The sequence below is a fragment of the Polistes dominula genome, unplaced genomic scaffold (genome assembly GCF_049000335.1).
Source record: "Polistes dominula isolate Pdom_NZ unplaced genomic scaffold, Pdom_raw_medaka contig_29, whole genome shotgun sequence".
NCBI lineage: Eukaryota > Metazoa > Arthropoda > Insecta > Hymenoptera > Vespidae > Polistes > Polistes dominula.
The window spans coordinates 428472-447757 of record NW_028300865.1 but is presented as its reverse complement, the minus strand read 5'-3'; the positions used below and the strand labels follow the sequence as shown (position 1 = coordinate 447757).

Here is a 19286-nt window from a genome sequence, read left to right as displayed (position 1 = left end):
TGTCGTCCTTCGCGGATGCCCCATACATAATTATTTTGGAAAATATCGTCGATGAGTAATTTCCAAGTAAAATCATTTAATGCCTGCTAAAAGCTTTTAGAATTTCGTTCGCTAGTAAGCCCTCTCGCCTCTCTGTGCCGAAGTTACTTACAGTTAATGTAAAAATAATTAAGTTGGATTTTAATTTAGTGGTGAAGTTCTCTCTTTCTCTCATTTTTTTTTGCTTTCTTCTCTTTTTCACTTCTTCTTCTTCTTCTTCTTCTTCTTCTCTTTTCTTCTCAGTTACGTGCGCTCAAGCTCGTTCGCATTACCGACTCAGCCTTTTAAAAGAGACCAAGAGCCCTCGCCCTTATCGTCGTCTGCGATGGTGCTTATTCTCTTTCTCTTTTTCTCTCTATCCCTTTACCTATCCCTTACCCTCGTGGATTTTTAATTTCTATCCTCGAACAGAAGTATATCTTAACGACTAAAGATAAGAGTTCGTTAGGACAACAAATTTTGTCAGAATCGAACCTTTGGAACACTCGAAGGAAACGTTTTATCGATCGCTTGGGAAGCCCTGCCCTTTTCCTACCATTGACTTCGTCTTTACTACGTAGCAAGAATCCCGTCGACTAAAGTAATTATGGCATTTTGTGTTTCACCGTATGCATACTTACACGAATTTATTTAATCATTGATTATGTTTTTTACTCGTCTAGAATGTCACGTCGAAAGTTAAAGAAAGAAACGGGTGCAAGCGAAGGAATTTTCTAAGGATTCGTGAAAGCGATTAGAACGCCTACGACGTTATGTGTGTTCTTCTTTGTAAAAATACGTTCGTTCGAAGAAAGACAGGCACGTTCGGACAATGCACTCGTCTTTGATGGAGTTCGTGATGGTACGCAGGGGAAAGAAAATTCAGACGGGAAGCCAGCCAAGATAGAAAAGAAGATTAGACATCTTGGTGTCTCACGTTCGAATCATGCCAAGCACAATTCGATCTATACGATCTTAATAATAATAATCTAATTATACTAGAATATAATCTAGTTCACATAGACAAATTGATGTCACGTTATATACTGATTCATTTTATCAATCATTCCAAATATAATCTTTTAGATGAAGAGAGAGAGAGAGAGAGGTGATAGAATATGTCTAGGAAATGTTACACATTAAAACATTATTAATCGTTTAAAACATATTATATTAAATTAGTTTGCATTGCTTTTACATTATTTGTTCTACTAAAGTCAACGTTCTGGCCACGTTGGATTACTAGTTTCCGTCAGATTATCAAAGTCAAACAAGCAACGTGGGAACGGTTAGTAAAATGGATGGAGTGTTGAGGACTTCGCGTGAGAAGAAGGTGTTCGTTGTATAGAAGCAAATTTTGAACTCTGTAAAATGAAGTGGGGAAAAATGAAGCAACGAAACGCAATTTGTTCAAACGTGAATAATGTATTTGGCAAAAAGGGTTGAAAAAAAAATTGTAAGTAGAATCCCACTCCCATATGGGAATTCACAAGTGGAGATAAAAGAATGAAGAGCTTTTTTTAAAAAAATAGCTAGGTTATTTTTCCTCGAGTGAAAATAAAGTTATCGTCTGTCGTCGTAGAGTCGAAGGACTTATGGTTGGGCCCCGTTTACAAAACGATTTGCCTCTTGTTACCTTCGTCACGTAGACCCCCACGACGGCTGCTAAGTCGTTGAGAGAGACTGAAGAACAAGGCCGGAGGCTGAAAATACGCTCTCCTAGGTGGTGTGGTGCGCGCGCGAACACTTGCACACTTGGGGTTGGGCTCCTCCAAGTGGTTGGTTGGTTGGTTGGTTGGTTGCTTCGATGGATGGATAGGTGGCTTAAGGATGAGTTTCCAACTTGTGCTCATCGAGCGGTTCTCGGCGCGTACTTTGAACCGTTCGTTCATTCGTGTTTACACGCCCTCCAAAGCGTTCAACAAATTTAACCGCTGATCTTACAAAAATAAACTTTTAAGCTTCGTCTTCATTTTCATCAATATTACTATAATTATATTTCAACGAATTATAGTTTTTATTAAGAATAACAAGAGGAACATAGAACACACGAGTCATTTTCATTTTATTCAATCATTTTTTTATATGATTTTATGATGCGCAATATTCGGAGAGGAATATCAATAACATTGAATAAAAGAATTTTTATATACCTGGTTTTTTTAAACAACAATAGACATTTATTTCAACATTTTTGTCAGATTTCGACGTGGCCGTCAAAGGTTTAAAGGTTACTCGAACACTGTACTGTACTCTCTCAATATAGATAATATATAAGAATGACTCGTTATTATATCGACTACCCTGTATATTGAGTATTGTACTAAGTAGAATGACTTGTGTTATTTCGTAGATTGTCTGTTTTTTTATTGTTTTTTTTTTTTTTTTTTTTTTATAGATTTAAACGATCGGAAAATATCCCTCTTTGTTCGTTTCGCTTGTAGAAACTGGTAGGATCAATGAATCTACGAGAGAAGTTGGTTCGTTCGGTTCGAGAAAAGAACATCTATTGAGGTAATGGCGATCGTTAATCGAGAAGACAACATTATTAAAGCCACTATCGCGGAAAAGAGAAATGTTGGTGGGGTGAGGGGAGAATGGTGTAGGAATTATTGCTCGTAGAAGAATGGCCATGTTCTCTCTCTCTCTCTCTCTCTCTCTCTCTCTCTCTCTCTGGTCGCTTACTCGAATGCATTCGAGCGGCGAAAAACGAATCTGATTCGCGAATGAAAATCGCCAAAGAGCCGCAATAATTTTTAAGAGGGAAAACAAAAGCGTTGGGACTCGGACCCGGAGTAATAACAACGTCGGACCAACGAGTTCGTATATCGGAAAACGCTAAATACCGTCCGCAGTCTCGTAGCTCTGTTTCATGTCATTCATTTTATTCGATAGCGGCCTGGCAAAAGGGACGAGGGGGAACATGGTGGTGGTATCGTTGAATTGTTAGCGGTAGTAGTAACTGCCGTTGCCCGGAAGATCTACGAAATTGCTCGATGTACCAGTTTTACATGATGAATCGCGTTCTATTAATTACTGGCTTTTGCTGATAAATAAACCAAAGTCGAGTTACGATACCAACTCTCCTACTCATCTTTGATTTTTCTCTTTTCAGTTTAATTGTTGTGTGTGTGTGTGTGTGTGTGTATGTGTGATTTGTTTATCATATTTGAGACAAATAAAGCGTTTCTTGATTTATTTTAATTATATCGATAACGGGAATGATATAAGAGGTAAAAATATAATAAAAGATAAATTAATTCTCATGGAGATCCCATCTCTGTATCTAATATTATAAATAATGTTATTTATTTGAAGTATTAATTAATGATATTTATTTCTATCTCTTTTTTTTTTTCGTACGATCAATATATCTATTTTATACTAATTTGATATAATATATTTTCAGTAGATCAAAATTATTTTTGAAGAAAGTGTCGTGTCAACGAATAATAATGAAAATGTAATAAATTTTGACGTTCCATCGACATCTCTCAATACCTTTTTTTCATTTTTTTTTTTTCAGTAAAGTATTTTAATAGCTTACTCGATCGATTTAGAAAATATTAACTACGATGAAGAAACGAAGAGGTGGAAAAAAGTATGTCTAGCGAGATGATGATCGATATCGTTGACATGTCTTCGCGTGACCGGAAACTTGTCCACTTTAAGATGTTCTTTTTAACATTTTTTTACACCACGATCGAATATCGTGACGACGACGACGAGTTGGATAAGTAGAGGTGTGATACCAACGCGAGAATCGTTTACTTTTCTTTTGGTATATATATATACCCAGAGCCCGATAATTCTTCACTGTCCGCGAGAAGAAGCGTACAAGAGCGAGACGGATCTCATTTTACGCTTGGTTCGTACGTTCCTTCTTTAGGACTATTACGTTATATTCAGGATTTACTATCGCCTCTTTGTCAGTCCCTTCAAAATGGCTACATATACGTGCTATATATATATTTCTCTATATATCTAAATCTTTATAAGTGTTCGAGCTAGATATATTATATATAAAAATATATACACTACCGTTCAAAATTATTTTATCAAGTGTACGAAATCACGAATTTTCTGAATAAATGAAGACAATAAATAGCCAGGGTGATTTATTTTTTCCACGCTAAATTACTCAAATAAATTGGTTCTATTAAAAAACTTCCAATAAGATGGACACAAAACTTATAGATTGCTGTTCAAATATTTATACCTTAGCTTCCATCGAAATAACTAACTCTCAACCTTCCTAAATTACAACTTTTGTAAATCTTTTATGAAATAAGACAAAATTATACAATCGATACTAATACCATAAGAAATTGTATAATAAGTTAGTGAAATAATTTTGACTAGTAGTGTACACGTAGAGACATTGAACAGTAGACCTATAGGTGTCTAGAAGAGTGAGAACGGATTATTCGGGAAGAATGGAAAGAGCGGAAACGAGGTGGAGCCATTGCCGATGCTACTCGCGTGGAAGGTAGTCGCCGGTTTATTTCCACCAGCGAAGACGGATAGCAGTGTCAAATGAAAGCGACCTAAAAATGGCTCTCTCTCTCTCTCTCTTTCTGTACGTCGCGCTCGTTCGCTCACGAAAAGAGTGAACCCCCGGTTTCTTCTTCACGAGCTGCCAGAGAGGATCGGAGAAAGAAGGAGGCAAGCTTTGCGAAAAGACCACCCATTGTTCCTCGTTCTTTTACTTACTAAGACTAGGACTAGGTACAACGTTGAGACAAACGGCACGTATCTGTATCCTCCATTTTTTCGCGATACATCATCTAAGATACCTTTCTTTCTTACCGATATTTTATCTTAGAAAAATTCGATAATAAATCTTTGATTGATACTCGATTCAATTAAGGGGTGTGTCTGTCGATCATTAAAATGATTCATTTGAAAGATAAAAAAAAAAAGGTGAAAATGTCTTTGCCGATAGTCGAACACGAGTTCTTGCTGACAGAAGGGAAATCGTCGTTTTCGGGCTAGTCTTACGGATTTTGGTTGGCGGTTTACCTTGGACGTTTCGACGATGGTTTCTGTGGCCGGAAGGTGGGGCCGGTAGCACGGATATGCTAGCGAAGTTCCTCGTTCGAACTTGCCAACCCGTCTTTGGTATCGTCCTCGTCCTTGTCCTCGTCCTCGTCCTCGTCCTTGTTCTCGTCCTCGTCGTGTCGTTCGTCCTCACCTTTCAAGCGTGAAAATGGTACGAACAATGGAACGGTCGGTGGTAAGCAAGATAGCGAGACCCATACTCGTACTCATGGTAGTGCTGAATTCTCGTGTTGGATAATAGCACATGTGTGAACAAGAGAAATGAACGGAGAACAAAATCGTCTAGAAATTATTATATGAAAGTATTGAAAAATGAATGTCATCGATTATTATCTCAAATTTATTAATCATTATTATCATGATCATCGTCATTGTAGAAAAAATAATTTGAAAATATAAAAGATAGAAAAAATATTCAATGTGAAACATAAATCTAATCGGGATTTCATCAGTGTTCCGAAAGGAATTTAAAAGGGCACATATTTTTGAAAGATCGAAAGGGATTCTTTTCACTCGCTATCATTTTCTTTTACAGCCGTTTATATTTATGAGCATCACAACAGGGAATGGAAAAGCGACGAAACTTTTTATTACCAAGTGGCCAGTACTTTCTTTATTTCTTTCTTTCTTATTTTTTGGTTGGTAGGTATATTTTTTTCCTTGTTTTTTTTTTTTTTTTTTTTTTAAGTATTTTTTTTTAGCTTCGGAAGTTTCGTTGAATAATGACGAAGTGCGTCGCTAGCAGACGTTCTTCCTCCGGCGGTAATTAATGGACGCTCGATACGCGAGGATGGACGTGGATGGTTATCGTGGATAGTTATCGTGGATGAAAACTTGGATGGCGCGTTAATGGCATAGCTAAATCGCGTACCAACCAAACGAACCAGTTATACTCTCATTTAGAAAGAAATCTAAATATCCGTCCACTTATAAGGAAAAGTCGCTTAATTGCGGACACATCAGGTTTTTCAGAAATGAAATTGAAAAAACTATTTCGAAAAAGGTAACTTCATTTATTAATTAGTGAAGTCAACAAACTATAGAATCAACATAAACTAACTGACTAACTCTGACTCTGACTTACTCCCCCTAGAACAATTTACGAAATATCTAACATCAGCCGAATGAAAATCGATTGACGATAGTTATCGAATATTTGTCAAAATCTTTAGAAACACGCTTCTTGTATACCCATGAAGTAGTTAGGATAATTAACTAGTTACTTTAAAGAACAAAGAAAGTTTATAACTGGCAGGATAAGTAAGGATATTTTCGATTCCTCGATCATCCGTAAACTCCTATATACATAATCGAAAGTAGAGGGTAAAGGTGCAGAGCATGGTGCAGGTGCACCTGACGCAGCCAACTTGTTCGAAGCTAACGGAAAGAAGAACTTTACCGACGTTGATGTGAAAATGTTCCTTCCAAAGAGGAATCCATCTATATACGTATGCACGTACATGTGTGATAAAGTATATACAGGTGTATATGTATCTAACCGCGATGTTGCGGTAACAACACAAAATTCGCCATCGTCCATCGAAAGCTCCTTCTCATCGAGAAATCGTAGCACAGCTCAAAGGAGAATATATATATATTTCTATAGCGTTTTCATTTCGATGAAAAGGTTAAAGTTTCATTTAAAAGATGCTTCGAGAAATTTCTTAGAAAACGGGTAGGTAATAGGTAATAAAGGGGAATAAAAAGAAGAGGATATTAAACGGCGTGTTGACCTTATTCAAAAATTTCCTTCTAACGTATTGAGAGATAAAACAAATAAAGAAATAGGAATGAAAGAAACTCGAAAAGAATAAAGAAAAGTTATAAGCTCGTCAATATCGAGAGAAATGGAAAGAAATGTTCTTCCGTTTGGAAAAGATGTAGAATGAAAGAAAAGGAAAATGGTTTTATCTCGTAAAGGGTATAAAATAATCGTATAGAAGAGAAGAGCCGAGCGACTATCACGATCGGCCACGCACCAGCACCATCGCTACCAGCACCATCGCTACCAACACCATCGCTACCAACACCATCGCTACCATGATAACGCGCGCGCGCGCGAACGAACGTCTGCGACGACTATAGGCGCGTCCGTTCCTCTTTCGCGGTAATTCTATTAGCCACGGTAAGCGAGCGCGAATTCTTTATTCTCTCGTTTTTACGACGACCACGCGACGGTATTACCCTCCTTACTGCAAGTAAAGAGGAAAAAAGGGCTTGGTGAATGGAAGAGAGAAGGATACGAGCAATGACTGTCCTCTTTCTTTCTCTTTTATTCTTCCTATCTACGTGTTTTTCTCCCTTTTTCGCAAACCCTCCTTCCTCTCCCGTTCTTTCAACGGGTAGCTGAAGCTTCTTTTCTTTTTCGCTCACGGCCAAGGCAATTCTCTCGGCCCGCGTTAAATGTTTAAACGATAAAAGTATCTCCGACGTGGAAAACCCGCGTCGTCGTTTTATGTACCCTCTGCATTTCCTTAAGGGCCTCTCTACTACCGAATGCTCGTAAATTCGCGAAATGCTTCCCCGAAAGGAATTTTTTCGTCAAGGTAAATGGAACTCGCGTTAAACGATTCACGCTTTCTTATTGTTTGCTCTCGTTCTTTCCGTCTTTTCATTCCAATTCGTGGTGAAAAAGGGAAATTGTTCGCTGGACCTAATCTCTTCTTCACACCACACGAATCTTAGAAAGTATTTTATGATAAAGAAGAACAGGCCGAAGTTAATAAATTCGATCGATACGTAACACCACCGACAGCACTCTTTTGTATGTGCAGACAAAAAAATAAAAATAATCGATCTCTCGTGCATCGCGATTAGAGTAGGAAAGACAGGGTTCGAGTACGATAACAATTACGGTTAAGTACCGAGGGATGAGTGGTCGAATACGAACGTGAAACACTCGTGGCTCTTTCCATTAGCGCTTCATTAATAACGTCACTCGTGGTAGCAGTGATTTAGTACTCTCTAAAAAAGACTGAAGGAAAGCTCGACTATTTCGATGGAACTCGTTTTCGAACGACAGGAATTCGTTTTTGCTACCGACTGACGACTGCTCGACTACTTCGTTTTATTTTTTTATTTTTTTTTTTTGAAACGAACGGTAAAAGAGAGAGAGAGAGAGAGAGTGAAAAAGAATAATTAAGGGCTCGATATTATTTATTCATTATGATGGACGCTTACAAGCAAAAGTATTCGTTGGATCAGAGCGGCAGATGCCGTTTCGGAACGTAAAGCAAAGTTTCCCTTTATCCAAGAAGGAATTACGATGTTCCGAGATGAGCACAAGCCGTGATCTTAAGTAGAAAACAATGTTCTCATTACATTCATTAGACATTTTAATTAATCTTTCGTTTCTATCAAATATCCACTGCCGGTGGTACGAGTAACCATAAATCGATCATAAATAAATTATAAAATCTGCTAATCCAAATCTTTCTTAATAAAGTCTTTTCAATTATTTCGTTTGTAACTTTGAAACTTAACGAATCGTCTTAGGCAATGAAAATGATAATCTTTGGATTATCGAGAATTCAAAATGCAATAACTACTCGTCGTAATTGAAACGATAAGTTTAATCGTTTCTGAAGGATAAATAAATATGCAATAACTAGAGGTGATGGTGTATTTAACACGTTAAATAGATTTTATTTAAGTAAAAGATCTTAACTCATAAACCAGACGAACAGAATCAATTTAGTCAATGCATGTTTTTATATTAATCCTTTGGATACATCTGAATTTAAGAAGCTTATATAAATATATAAAATATATAAAACATATAAATATTTATATTTTGTAATTGAAATGTTGTTGCAAACCTATATTTGTATCACCAATATAAATATATTCCAAATAAAATGTATTAATCTTTACATATTAATCCATACAGCAACAAATTAAATCCATTATATACGCATAAAAATGTTCAAATAATTCAAGGGATTAATAATAATAATAATAATAATAATAATAATAATAATAATAAAAAGACCTTAAAAATAAAAAAAATCCCTTTGGCGAGAAAATTGTCAAGTCCGTATTTTTGATTTGGCAAAGAGTTTCGGAAGTCGGTGTTTCGATTATGTAAAACGATCGAAAGTAACGATAACAATTAGATAGAATGGAAATAGATCGAATAGACAATCTCTCTTTCATAAAGGCATGAGGTCATTTCCGGTTTGGCATGGACTACACTCTGGACTCGGTGCAACGAGCATCCGGATTCCGGTTTTGGCGAAGCTTCAGAAAAGTTGTAAGCTCTGTTTGGCAAGTGTATCAATCACTCAATATCTCGGTCTCGAACGTTGAGCCTACATATATCGAACCTATATATCGAACCTATATATCGAATCTATATATTGAACATAGGGGTGGTAGAGAAACTGGTTTGCGAGATTTCTTTCTGGTTGGTTCTTTTGGATGTGGCGTATGGCCAGCCAACAGGACGCACGATATCCTTTCTCGTCTCTTGACTCTTACCACACGTACAATACCCTAGAGAATAATATATATATGTATGGTGGATACGTGACGAAAGGAAAGCTTCGTGTTTTTCAAAATTCCAACGGAATTCTTTTCCGCGAGACACGAACCTTGAGAAAAGTTCGTTTTCAGTCTGACAAAAAAAAAAAACCTCAACAAAATTCACGAAAATCGCGTTACTACTACCTGTATAAAAAAAAAATCACACGTAAATCACATGTTAATTACTAAAAAATAAAAAGATACACGCGAATAATACTGCTATATATATTTATATATATATCTACAAAAGAACGTTATTAAGAATAAAATATACGTAAGAGAGAGGGTTGCGTTCTTCATATATATGCACATTCCAGGACAATATTCTAGCTATGTAAAGAAGAAGAGAATATCGTATGTTTTGAAAGACACATAAAAATGGTTACTTTAGTTGTATACGAAAGAGACAGGTTTATTTAGAAAATCCTAGAAAGAAGGAACGCGTTAGAGTAAACCTCGTGGAAAATCCGTGGACAGTGTAAGCAAGGTTCTCCCTCTCTCCGCCTCCCTCCCCGCCCCCTCCCACCCCCTGCTGTTATATCTTCTAAGCAAAAGCCGTTGCAAAGAAGTAGAAAGAAAAACGAGATCCTTTCGGCTCGAGCGAACATCAAAAAATCCTTCTCGTTACCGTCACAGGGGAAAAATAAACGATCATTTCGAAAGGGATAAAATCTCTCTCTCTCTCTCTCTTTTTATCTAGTTGACTTTTTGGGACGGTCACCTCTTCCAATTTTACAAACAGCAAGAGAGAAAGAAGTAATCGAAAGGTAGGACCTTTTGCCATGTTTTCTCGTTTTATCCGAATACTTGAATCTCAGGCCAGTGGTAGTAGTGGTAGTAGTAGTGACCTTATCGATCTACCTCGAGTAATATCCGTATCGAGGAAAGAGAGTAGAGAACCAGTTGCACCGGAGGACCGGTGTGTGTTTGCAGTCAATAACTCTCTAATCCGTAGCCTGGACTATTCTCTCTCTCTCTCTCTCTCTCTCTTTCTCTCTCTCTTGGCAAGCACCAGCCGGCGGCAAGAGAGTACTCGATCGCGCGAGTGAGCAAACGATCCAGACGGAGAAAGAACGATTCTTATTCGTTTCTCTAGGACACGCGCGCTGTCTGCATTCGAGTACCTTTCCCTCCCTTCAATTTAATTTGCATAGTTCGTCGAACCATATCTATAATTCCCCCTTTGATTTCGACACGAGATGACAACGACGAGTTACTGACCAAATCGTTTATCGTTTTCTTTTTTTTTTTTTTTTCTTTTTTTACTTTTTATTTAACTCTCTGTTGTATGTAATTCTATCAAAAAGTTATTTACACCTATAACTTTGGGAAAAAAAAGTCATAGAACTTTTTACCTTTACTTACTTTGATCGCATTCTCTCTCACAACCGAGAGAATACGCGTATACACGCACGCGTTTTGGTGTTACCGCGGAATTAATCAAAGCCTATCTATATTAGAAGGCATGCTCTGCGGTTAGATTAGAATCCAGCCAAATCCGCTAACCGAATGGACAGTGGTACTCGCTAATGGAGCTCTGCGTTGTGAGAAGGTGGACGATCCTCCTTGATACCGTCAAAAGCTCATCCTCCGATGGTTTTATGTTATTTAATTATTCATTTCACTGCTTAACCCTTCTCAAAGAATCACCCCAATTCGAAATGATTTTTTTTTTAGGGTATTTGCTGAAACTCTGAACTTTTCGTGATTTTATTTTTGTGATATTTAGGTAAAGTACGATCTAATCGTGATTAAGGGAACAACGTGACGTGATATTAAGCAGGAGAAGAAAATGAAACCGACGAAGCATGAGAGCTACAGCCATTTCGGCGATTATTAAAATTTCTTTCTTCATTTAAAATCCTTATTATTATTATTATTAAAGGAAAGAGAGAGAGAAAGGGTAAACGCGTGCCACGTTAATTGATATCAAAGATCGGGGGCAATTGAAATTAGAATGGGGAGTAGTTTCGGATAACGATTACGTGCGACGCGTTACCAAGAGATCGTGCACGTGCTCGAATTTCTCGATTATTACACTGAAATTGTATTTTATTTTATAACTTTAGACACGTACGATAGGAAAAAAAAAGAAAAGAAAAAAAAAAGAAATTTCTTCGAACAATCTTTCTAAATTTCACCTAAAGTGTTATTGCTTGTAATGTGCGTAAGTGTAGGATACAATCATTATTTTCGAGTTTCTAATTACCAACTTTGCTTTTCGAATGGTAATTTTATTTTATTTTGTGTACATAGAAAAAAGAACATCTGTACAGATCTGTAATTATTTAATTAATATTTAATAATTATATAAAAATATAAAAATTTGCGTCTGTTGGAATGCAACCTTCCAGACCAAACTGTTTATACACGCATGTATTATGGGTTACCTATCTTTCGCGCAAAAAAACATAAATTCCGTCCCAATAGATGGCATTGGCATGCAGCATTTTCAAAGCGAGTCTGGCGGGTTGCATTCCTACAGGCGTAATGTTTTTATGATTATTAAAAAGTAAAAGAGTAATACTTAGTAATACTTTTACTTTTTTTTTGCGACCCGTAACGGAGCGTTATTACTGGACTGTAAAAAAAAAATGCGTTTACCTCCAGTAGCATTTTGCCGAGCGTACAGTAGACCAAGAAGAGTGAGAGAGAGAGAGAGAGAGAGGTATGTTGCAAGTACTTTTTCCTATTTCTCGAGCGGAAGGAACACCGAGAGGAAAAACATCGTCGACCGGTTCGATCGTTGATGAACGAAAAAACCCAACCAATAGAAAAACGAAAATCACCAAGATATAAAGAGAGAGAGAGAGAGAGTGAGAGAGAGATAAAAAAAAAGCTAATCGTGCAATTTGATATATTTTTATAATATCTGCTTCCCAAAACGTTTAAAAACAAATGGATATGCGATTGTTCCGGATGTTCGCGCTCTACAACCATTATCGTTATCGTTTATATCGATTCTAACGATTTCTGCTTACCTGCACCTGCTCCCGTTTACCCCCTATATCGAATCTGTTGTTACGCGCAAGAAACTACCTTCCTCCCTTTTCCCCCTGATTTCGCCGTAGGACTCCTTTGTCACAGCGATATAGGTCGTCGATACGGCTTAACGATGAGCATCGCTTTGATTGGAGCAAGGAACCAAAGGTGCTTCCTAACCGTTCTAGATACCAAAGGGTATTACATTGGGCTTAGTACAGGATGACACTAAGTTAAGGATAGTAGTAAAAGATAGGATGGAGTGAGAGAGAGAGAGAGAGAGAGAGAGAACTAGGGGGATTAGAGAATCGTTTGTGAGAGAGAGAAAGAGAGAAAGACAGTGTCGTCGTGTGGAAGGACAAGGCAAAAGCGAACCAGCGAAGATGAGGGAAAATAGGACAAGCAGAGAACCTAGGAAAAGGTATAGGTTAGATGAGAATCACTCCTATTGCCATCAAAGACGTTCGTGCTACGAATTTTGCGACAGAGATAAGTTCCCTCGACGATATACATCAGACATCTTCAACCCCCTCTTCTCCTTCTGACTTTTCTTCCCTTTTTCCTGTTTATTTACTTTTTCCTTTTTTCTTATTTTTTTTCTTTCTTTCTTTCTTTCTTTCTTTGCCCTCTTCTTTCTTCGTAACCACGCTCTGGTACAACACGATCCTCTGATCTTTATCGCTTTATACGTGTGTACGAAGCAAGAATATCGTCGCATATTTTCTCTTTTCTTCATCTTTATTTCTTTCTTTTTACATTTTTGAAAAAGTTCATCTTTGCCATGATATTCGGTAAAGCCATTCGATGAAACTTTTCGTTCGACCCTCTAACACGACTTTGCTTCGATTTGAATTCAGAGTACGGATGGATTTCTTCTCTGTTGCTAGGACTCACAATTGAGAAGTTGTCTTCGAGACGAGAATTCACGATCGTTATTGGCGATCCTAAACGAATACAACGGGAGAAGAATTGCAAATTTTTCTTACCTTTTAAGAAGATCCTTTTTTAGATATTTTCTAGTTTCAAATTTTTCTCACTTATTATTTCAACTTACAATTAGTAATAAAGTTAGATGAAAAGGAAATGTTGAAAAGTTGGCGCATTTCTTTTTTTTTTTTTTTTTTACACAAGTATGACTAACAAACTCGTATTTCCTGGCGAATTTATTTCTTTCAAATTATTACAGTTTCTCTCGCTCTCTCTCTCTCTCTCTCTTTCTTTTTACATTTAAATTTTGACAGACAATTATGTTGGTACGCGTTGAACAAAAATTTGTATAGCTCCATGCGTGAAAGGTTCCCTATGTGATTCCGTAATTAGCAGGGTTGCTTCGTTAAGTTCGTATTATTTTACTAACAACGCTAGATGATGCCAAAAACCCCTCCTCACATTCGTCTAATAATAATAATGGAAAGTAATGAAGGTTGAATCGAAACAAGCTCAACCCTATCATAGGTAGTGATAGCTCGATGATGAAAATTTTCGATCTTTACTCTCTGTGAATATACACACACACACACATATACATATATATATATATATATCACATAGAATATGCACGTAGAACAAATGTACTTCGTGTTTTCATTTTTACCAACATCCTTGAACTCATTCAATCGGCTCTTGCTTTCGCTTTCTGTCACATCGATCTATCCAGGTACAGATCGCAATCTGTTGACATCCATTGATCATGACATGAATAATGAATGGATACATCGCTTGAATAATGCATGCATCAACGTCGAACAACATCTACTCGATGGGTCTGTATAACCGAGCCAGAATATCACCTAGAACATTGATGAAGGTTGACTGTTCACTAGTGGGCGATACCATGGTATCGTTATCGTATTATATTCGACCTTTTCTTTTACGATTTATTTTTTTCTCTCTCCTATCTCTTTTTTCTTTTTTCGCGTCTTTGTTCTTCGAGATGCGTCGCATCGATCCACTCGAATTTCCGCGTTCATCGTGTCAACGAAAGCTCCGGTACCAGCAACATTACCCATTTTCCTCCTGCTTTTATATTGCTTCGAATAAAATATATATATATATATATGTATATATTTTATTTATTCCGCTAGGGAGATTTTCCTTTTGTACGAAAGCACGAAGTCGTACATACAACGAGAATCAATCGAAGTTCGATGCAATCTAACGGAAAGTAGTTACGATTCGATAGAACTTTTATAGGTCGGTATGGAATCTCGTTATTTGAAAGTAAAACGAATTAACCAAGTCGTTCCATCGAAATTTTTTTTTTTATAGAAGAAAGCTTTATATAAGTATAACTTACTTTGACGTATTTTAAATAAATGAAATGAAATAATATTAAATTATAATGATTGTTTCGAGAAACATGACGTACTTACTAATATTGTATAAATATACAGTTACATATTTAATATGTAATAACCTTTTATCGTTTAAAATTCCATTAATTATTCTTTTAGATTTATCTACGTTAAAAAGTAGAAGCAAGAAATCAAAATCTCAGCGATTTCACGGAAAGTTATCGCAAATTGTTCGCACGGGTTTCTTTCTTCTTAGGGAAGAAAGCTCGAGGAAATTCGTTTTGGTGATTACAGCGGAAGCTGCTTCTTCGTGGAATACGAAAAAAGAGTTTTTCAGTCTTAGAAAGCGTCGTGTTAGCGCGTTGGTGCGTTGTCTGGTGCATGAGGGGTGAGTAAGGAAGGGTAGAGGTAATTGCGGTGTTCCTAAGTCGAAGAGAATTGGGTCGAAAGGAAAAAGGGTAGCTTGGTAGGTAGAAGAAGAAAGAAGGAGAAGATGAAGAAGAAGAAGAAGAAAAAGGGAAAAAGTTGTAAGGGGAAAGAAAAAAAAAAAAGAAAAAAAAGGAAAAGGAAGAAGACAGTGGGTCTTAGTTGTGTTAGGTAGTTACAGCTATTCGCCGTTCATCGGTACAATAATTAGTTTTCCTCGAGAAGTCTCTCGGTCGACCAAGCACGATAGGTAGCTTTAAGAGTAGGGGGAAAGAAGGGTGAGAAGGAAGGAGATGCCGAGAGTGGCATGCCGGATAGGAGAGAAGCGTCGTCTCGCCGTTCTTGTCGTAGCTTTATCGAATTCTCCGGGCTCCTGCTAACTCGATCAAGTCCCAGTCTTTAGAATATTTACCGGTGGATGCCAGCAGATAGAAGAACGAGAGAGAGAGAGAGAGAGAGGGGGGGGGGAGAGGTAGAAGAGGAACGACGACGTTCGCGGTCTAATTTAGTTCGCTGGTACGTCCTGAAAAGCGGTAACACGATGGACCGCACAATAGACGAGCCCGGAAGGAAATAGGAGTACTACGATTAAGCTCGTGGTGTGATCACGAATTATAATGAACCTCTTCTCGCTCGTTTTCATTCTACCATCCTCTATATATATATATATATATATCTTTCATTCTTGGTTCTTTTAATCAATGACATCATAATTTCCCTACTATCACAAATGTTTCTTTTATAAAAAGCACTTGAACGATGATACGGGTCACTGTTATTATTTATTAAATGATGTTAAGATTACTTGTTCAAATTTGTTGTCTTGTTTTGTTTTAAAGGTTCTGGAAACGGTGCAATTGTTTACGCGTTTCGCGGTGGAAGACAGGAAAGTGGTCGACGAGCACGAAGGACTACAACGTCAACTACAACGACGACTAGTACAACGAAAAGTACGACGACATCGTCGTCTACATTGATATCATTCGGAGAAGACGTTGTGCAACCTGCAGCACTATTGGCTCCGGAAGAAGAGGCATGGTCGGTTAGTTCCTCGACGACGAACAATCCTACGTTTTCATTTTCTTCAAGCGGTGTGTCCACCTCCTTAGACGAGAGTACCATCTCGACTAGACCACCCTTGGAACTCGTCGTCAAACCACATACCAAGGTTATATTGCCTTGCGAACTCGAAGGGAATTATTCTAGGCTCCTTTTGTCAGGATCAAGGTAAAATTCTTTTACGTTTTTTCATTATCATTTTCATTTTCTTCGATGACTCGCGCGTTCAAATTTTCTGTTGAATTTTTAAATTATTACTTGCACGTGAGTATTATTGGAAAATTCCCATTGTGAAATATCACGTTTCGCACGTGTTTTTTTTTTTTTTTTTTTTTTTTTAGAAGTTACAGAATACATGGGAATCCAGCTGCTTGGCTTCACGAAGGAAATCCGGTGGACATGCTCACGATAGACACGAGAACGGAAATGAGCGGAACTGGTCATAGATACATCAGTGATTCTACTACCGATGCTTTACACATAGATAACGTCAGATTGGAGGATGATGGAACGTGGGGATGCACGTTCGAGTACGATCGAGGAAAATTTCTTTCTGGGAGACCGGTCAAGCTTGTCGTTCTCGGTGAGTTTTATTCTAATTTAAATTCATTTTCTTTTATCTCAACTCATTTACGATTACAGTTATCATAGGTTAGTAGGTTAATCTAAACGCATGTTTAATCTAAACGAATATTTTTCGAATTAATAATCGCAGAAATGATTTTTCTCTTCTATCTATTATTTACAGTCAAAATGAGTACACTCACATTTAGTTTGTGTCAATGAAAAATTGATAGGACTTTTTAAAAAGGGAATTAAACAAAGTATGGCAAAAAGTGTTAGAAAATGATTGACAAAATATACAATTTCTTGAATAAATAAATGTTTTTTGACAGCAAAGAAAAATTTCGATTACATTTCGGTCTTTCTAATATATTATCCACAGTTAATAATTATTTCATTTCAATTTGTCAATATTCGATCAAATACTAGCATTAGAAAATGCATACATAGAAGTGTTTAAAATAAACGGAGGATCGATTATTCGATTTTTCTAAGGATTAAAAAGTAAAAGCATCTATGATAAAAAAGGAATGTCATTCTCCAATCTGTAGACATTCCTCGCAATATAAATGTTACCATGAATTCGGAAATTACTGGAACGGGAAGAAGCGTCTCTGAAACATCCAAAAGCCGCAGTAATATCGTAGTTTTATGCATAATCTTGCGCCACGTGGATTGCACAGTTAGGGAATGAGAGAGATGAAGTGATGGAGAGATAGAGAATATCGTGACGTTTCCATGAATATGCAACTGGCGGGTGGAATTTTTCTTTTTTTTTTTTTTTTAGGCAGTCGTGTGTCAGCTCGTTGCGGTTTGTCCTCATTGCGTTCGTCTCGAAACGCACGGGCAAACGTATATACGGCGAAACAATGGCACCGCAAAGCGAAACAATCGCATGCACGTTCCCATCCCCTTCTAAACCCCTCGACATGTGACGTACTTCAACCCTTTCTCTATAGGGGTATAGGTTTATAATGCTCCTGTATATAGAGTATAATTATATTTCATAATTTTATTTAATCATTGTCAAAGAATTGCAAAAAAGTAAAGATGGTCTGCAGTTGAACGGGACAACGAACGTGACTATTGACATACACGGACGATATTGCTTTGTTAGGGAACAATAAAGATTCATTAATTAATAACGGAATATAATACAAAAGAACTGGGATTACAAATAAGTGTGGTAAAAACCAATTATATGGTTACCAATAGATAACTTTCGAATTTTTAATGCCAATTAACACTTTAATGGCAGCTCACGCAACATGTGTGTGATAATCGGAACAATTGTTTTGAGATTTTTATATATATTTAAAATTATATTAAATTAAATTTCTTGTTAATTTGTTGTTTTTTGTTTGATATTAATTTTTTTGTGAATGACAAGGCAAATGTTTTTTAAATTAATTCTGGAAAAATATTACCGGGCCCCTAACGACGTTTGACTCGTCGCATAGACGTGCGACCATTAAAGTGTTAATAATAATAATCATTGTTATTTTTCTTTGTATTTACATTAGATATAGTAGATTACTATTTGAGTAACGAATGAAAACTAGAAACTCATCTTTTCTTACCTCATGGTAAAGAAGAAGGAGAAGAAGAAGAAGAATAAGAAGAAAAACGTTCGCACTGCGTCCGATGGAAATGGATTCGCTAGACGCCCTAGAGCGATGCCCTTTTCTTAGAACACTTCCGTGTCGTAGTAGGTATATCGGCGTTGGGAGAAAAACTTAAGAGTAATGTGCGTTTTATGTAGGCCCACGAGTCTCGGAAAGGTCGTATTTCATTTGACGAATAGACAGAACCGACAGACACGAAGAAAAGCTCTCCCTCGTATCCCACTTGTTCTCCCTTTGCTGCTTGCATGTTTCCACGATGAAAATTCGTCTTCCTCTCGGCGTGTTTGATGACTCTCGTCTCTCTTTCTCGGCACCTTTCGATTAAGTCGAGATTGAGAGAAAAAAAAAACAATCTCTGTAACCACTATCCTTCTCTCTCTCTCTTTCTCTCTTTCTTTCTCATCTTTTCTTTTTGCTTTTTATTTCGATTATTTTTATTTTTAGTCTACCGTTATCCATGCTGGCGCTGGCGCTACTGCTGGTGCTGGTGCTGGTGCTGGTGCTCAAGAGCTTTTCTCCTTCCATGCACGCACGCGATTCTTCTTTCACTCCTCTTGCTAAATTGAATTTACCGCTTCTTCGTTCGTGAGAGGCTCGGTCGAAAGGCCACGCTTACTTTCTCTCTCTCTCTCTTTCTCTCTCTCTCTTTCGTATTGCAAAATCGTCTGACCCTGACAGGGGCCAGACTACTGGCAGTTGCCTTTTTCCAATCGCTACCTTAGGAGATATCTCT

At 37.3% G+C, this 19286-nt stretch overlaps 1 protein-coding gene across 2 annotated transcripts in view; it reads left to right on the top strand.

Moving 5' to 3' along the window:
* Positions 1-19286, top strand: part of tei (irregular chiasm C-roughest protein teiresias) — a 220473-nt gene that overhangs the window by 99753 nt on the left and 101434 nt on the right. For both annotated transcript variants that reach the window (XM_015324688.2, XM_015324687.2), the window contains 2 exons: positions 16145-16532; positions 16706-16947. In XM_015324688.2, the coding sequence (XP_015180174.1) occupies positions 16145-16532; positions 16706-16947 (630 nt within the window). The remainder of the gene's footprint in view (positions 1-16144; positions 16533-16705; positions 16948-19286) is intronic.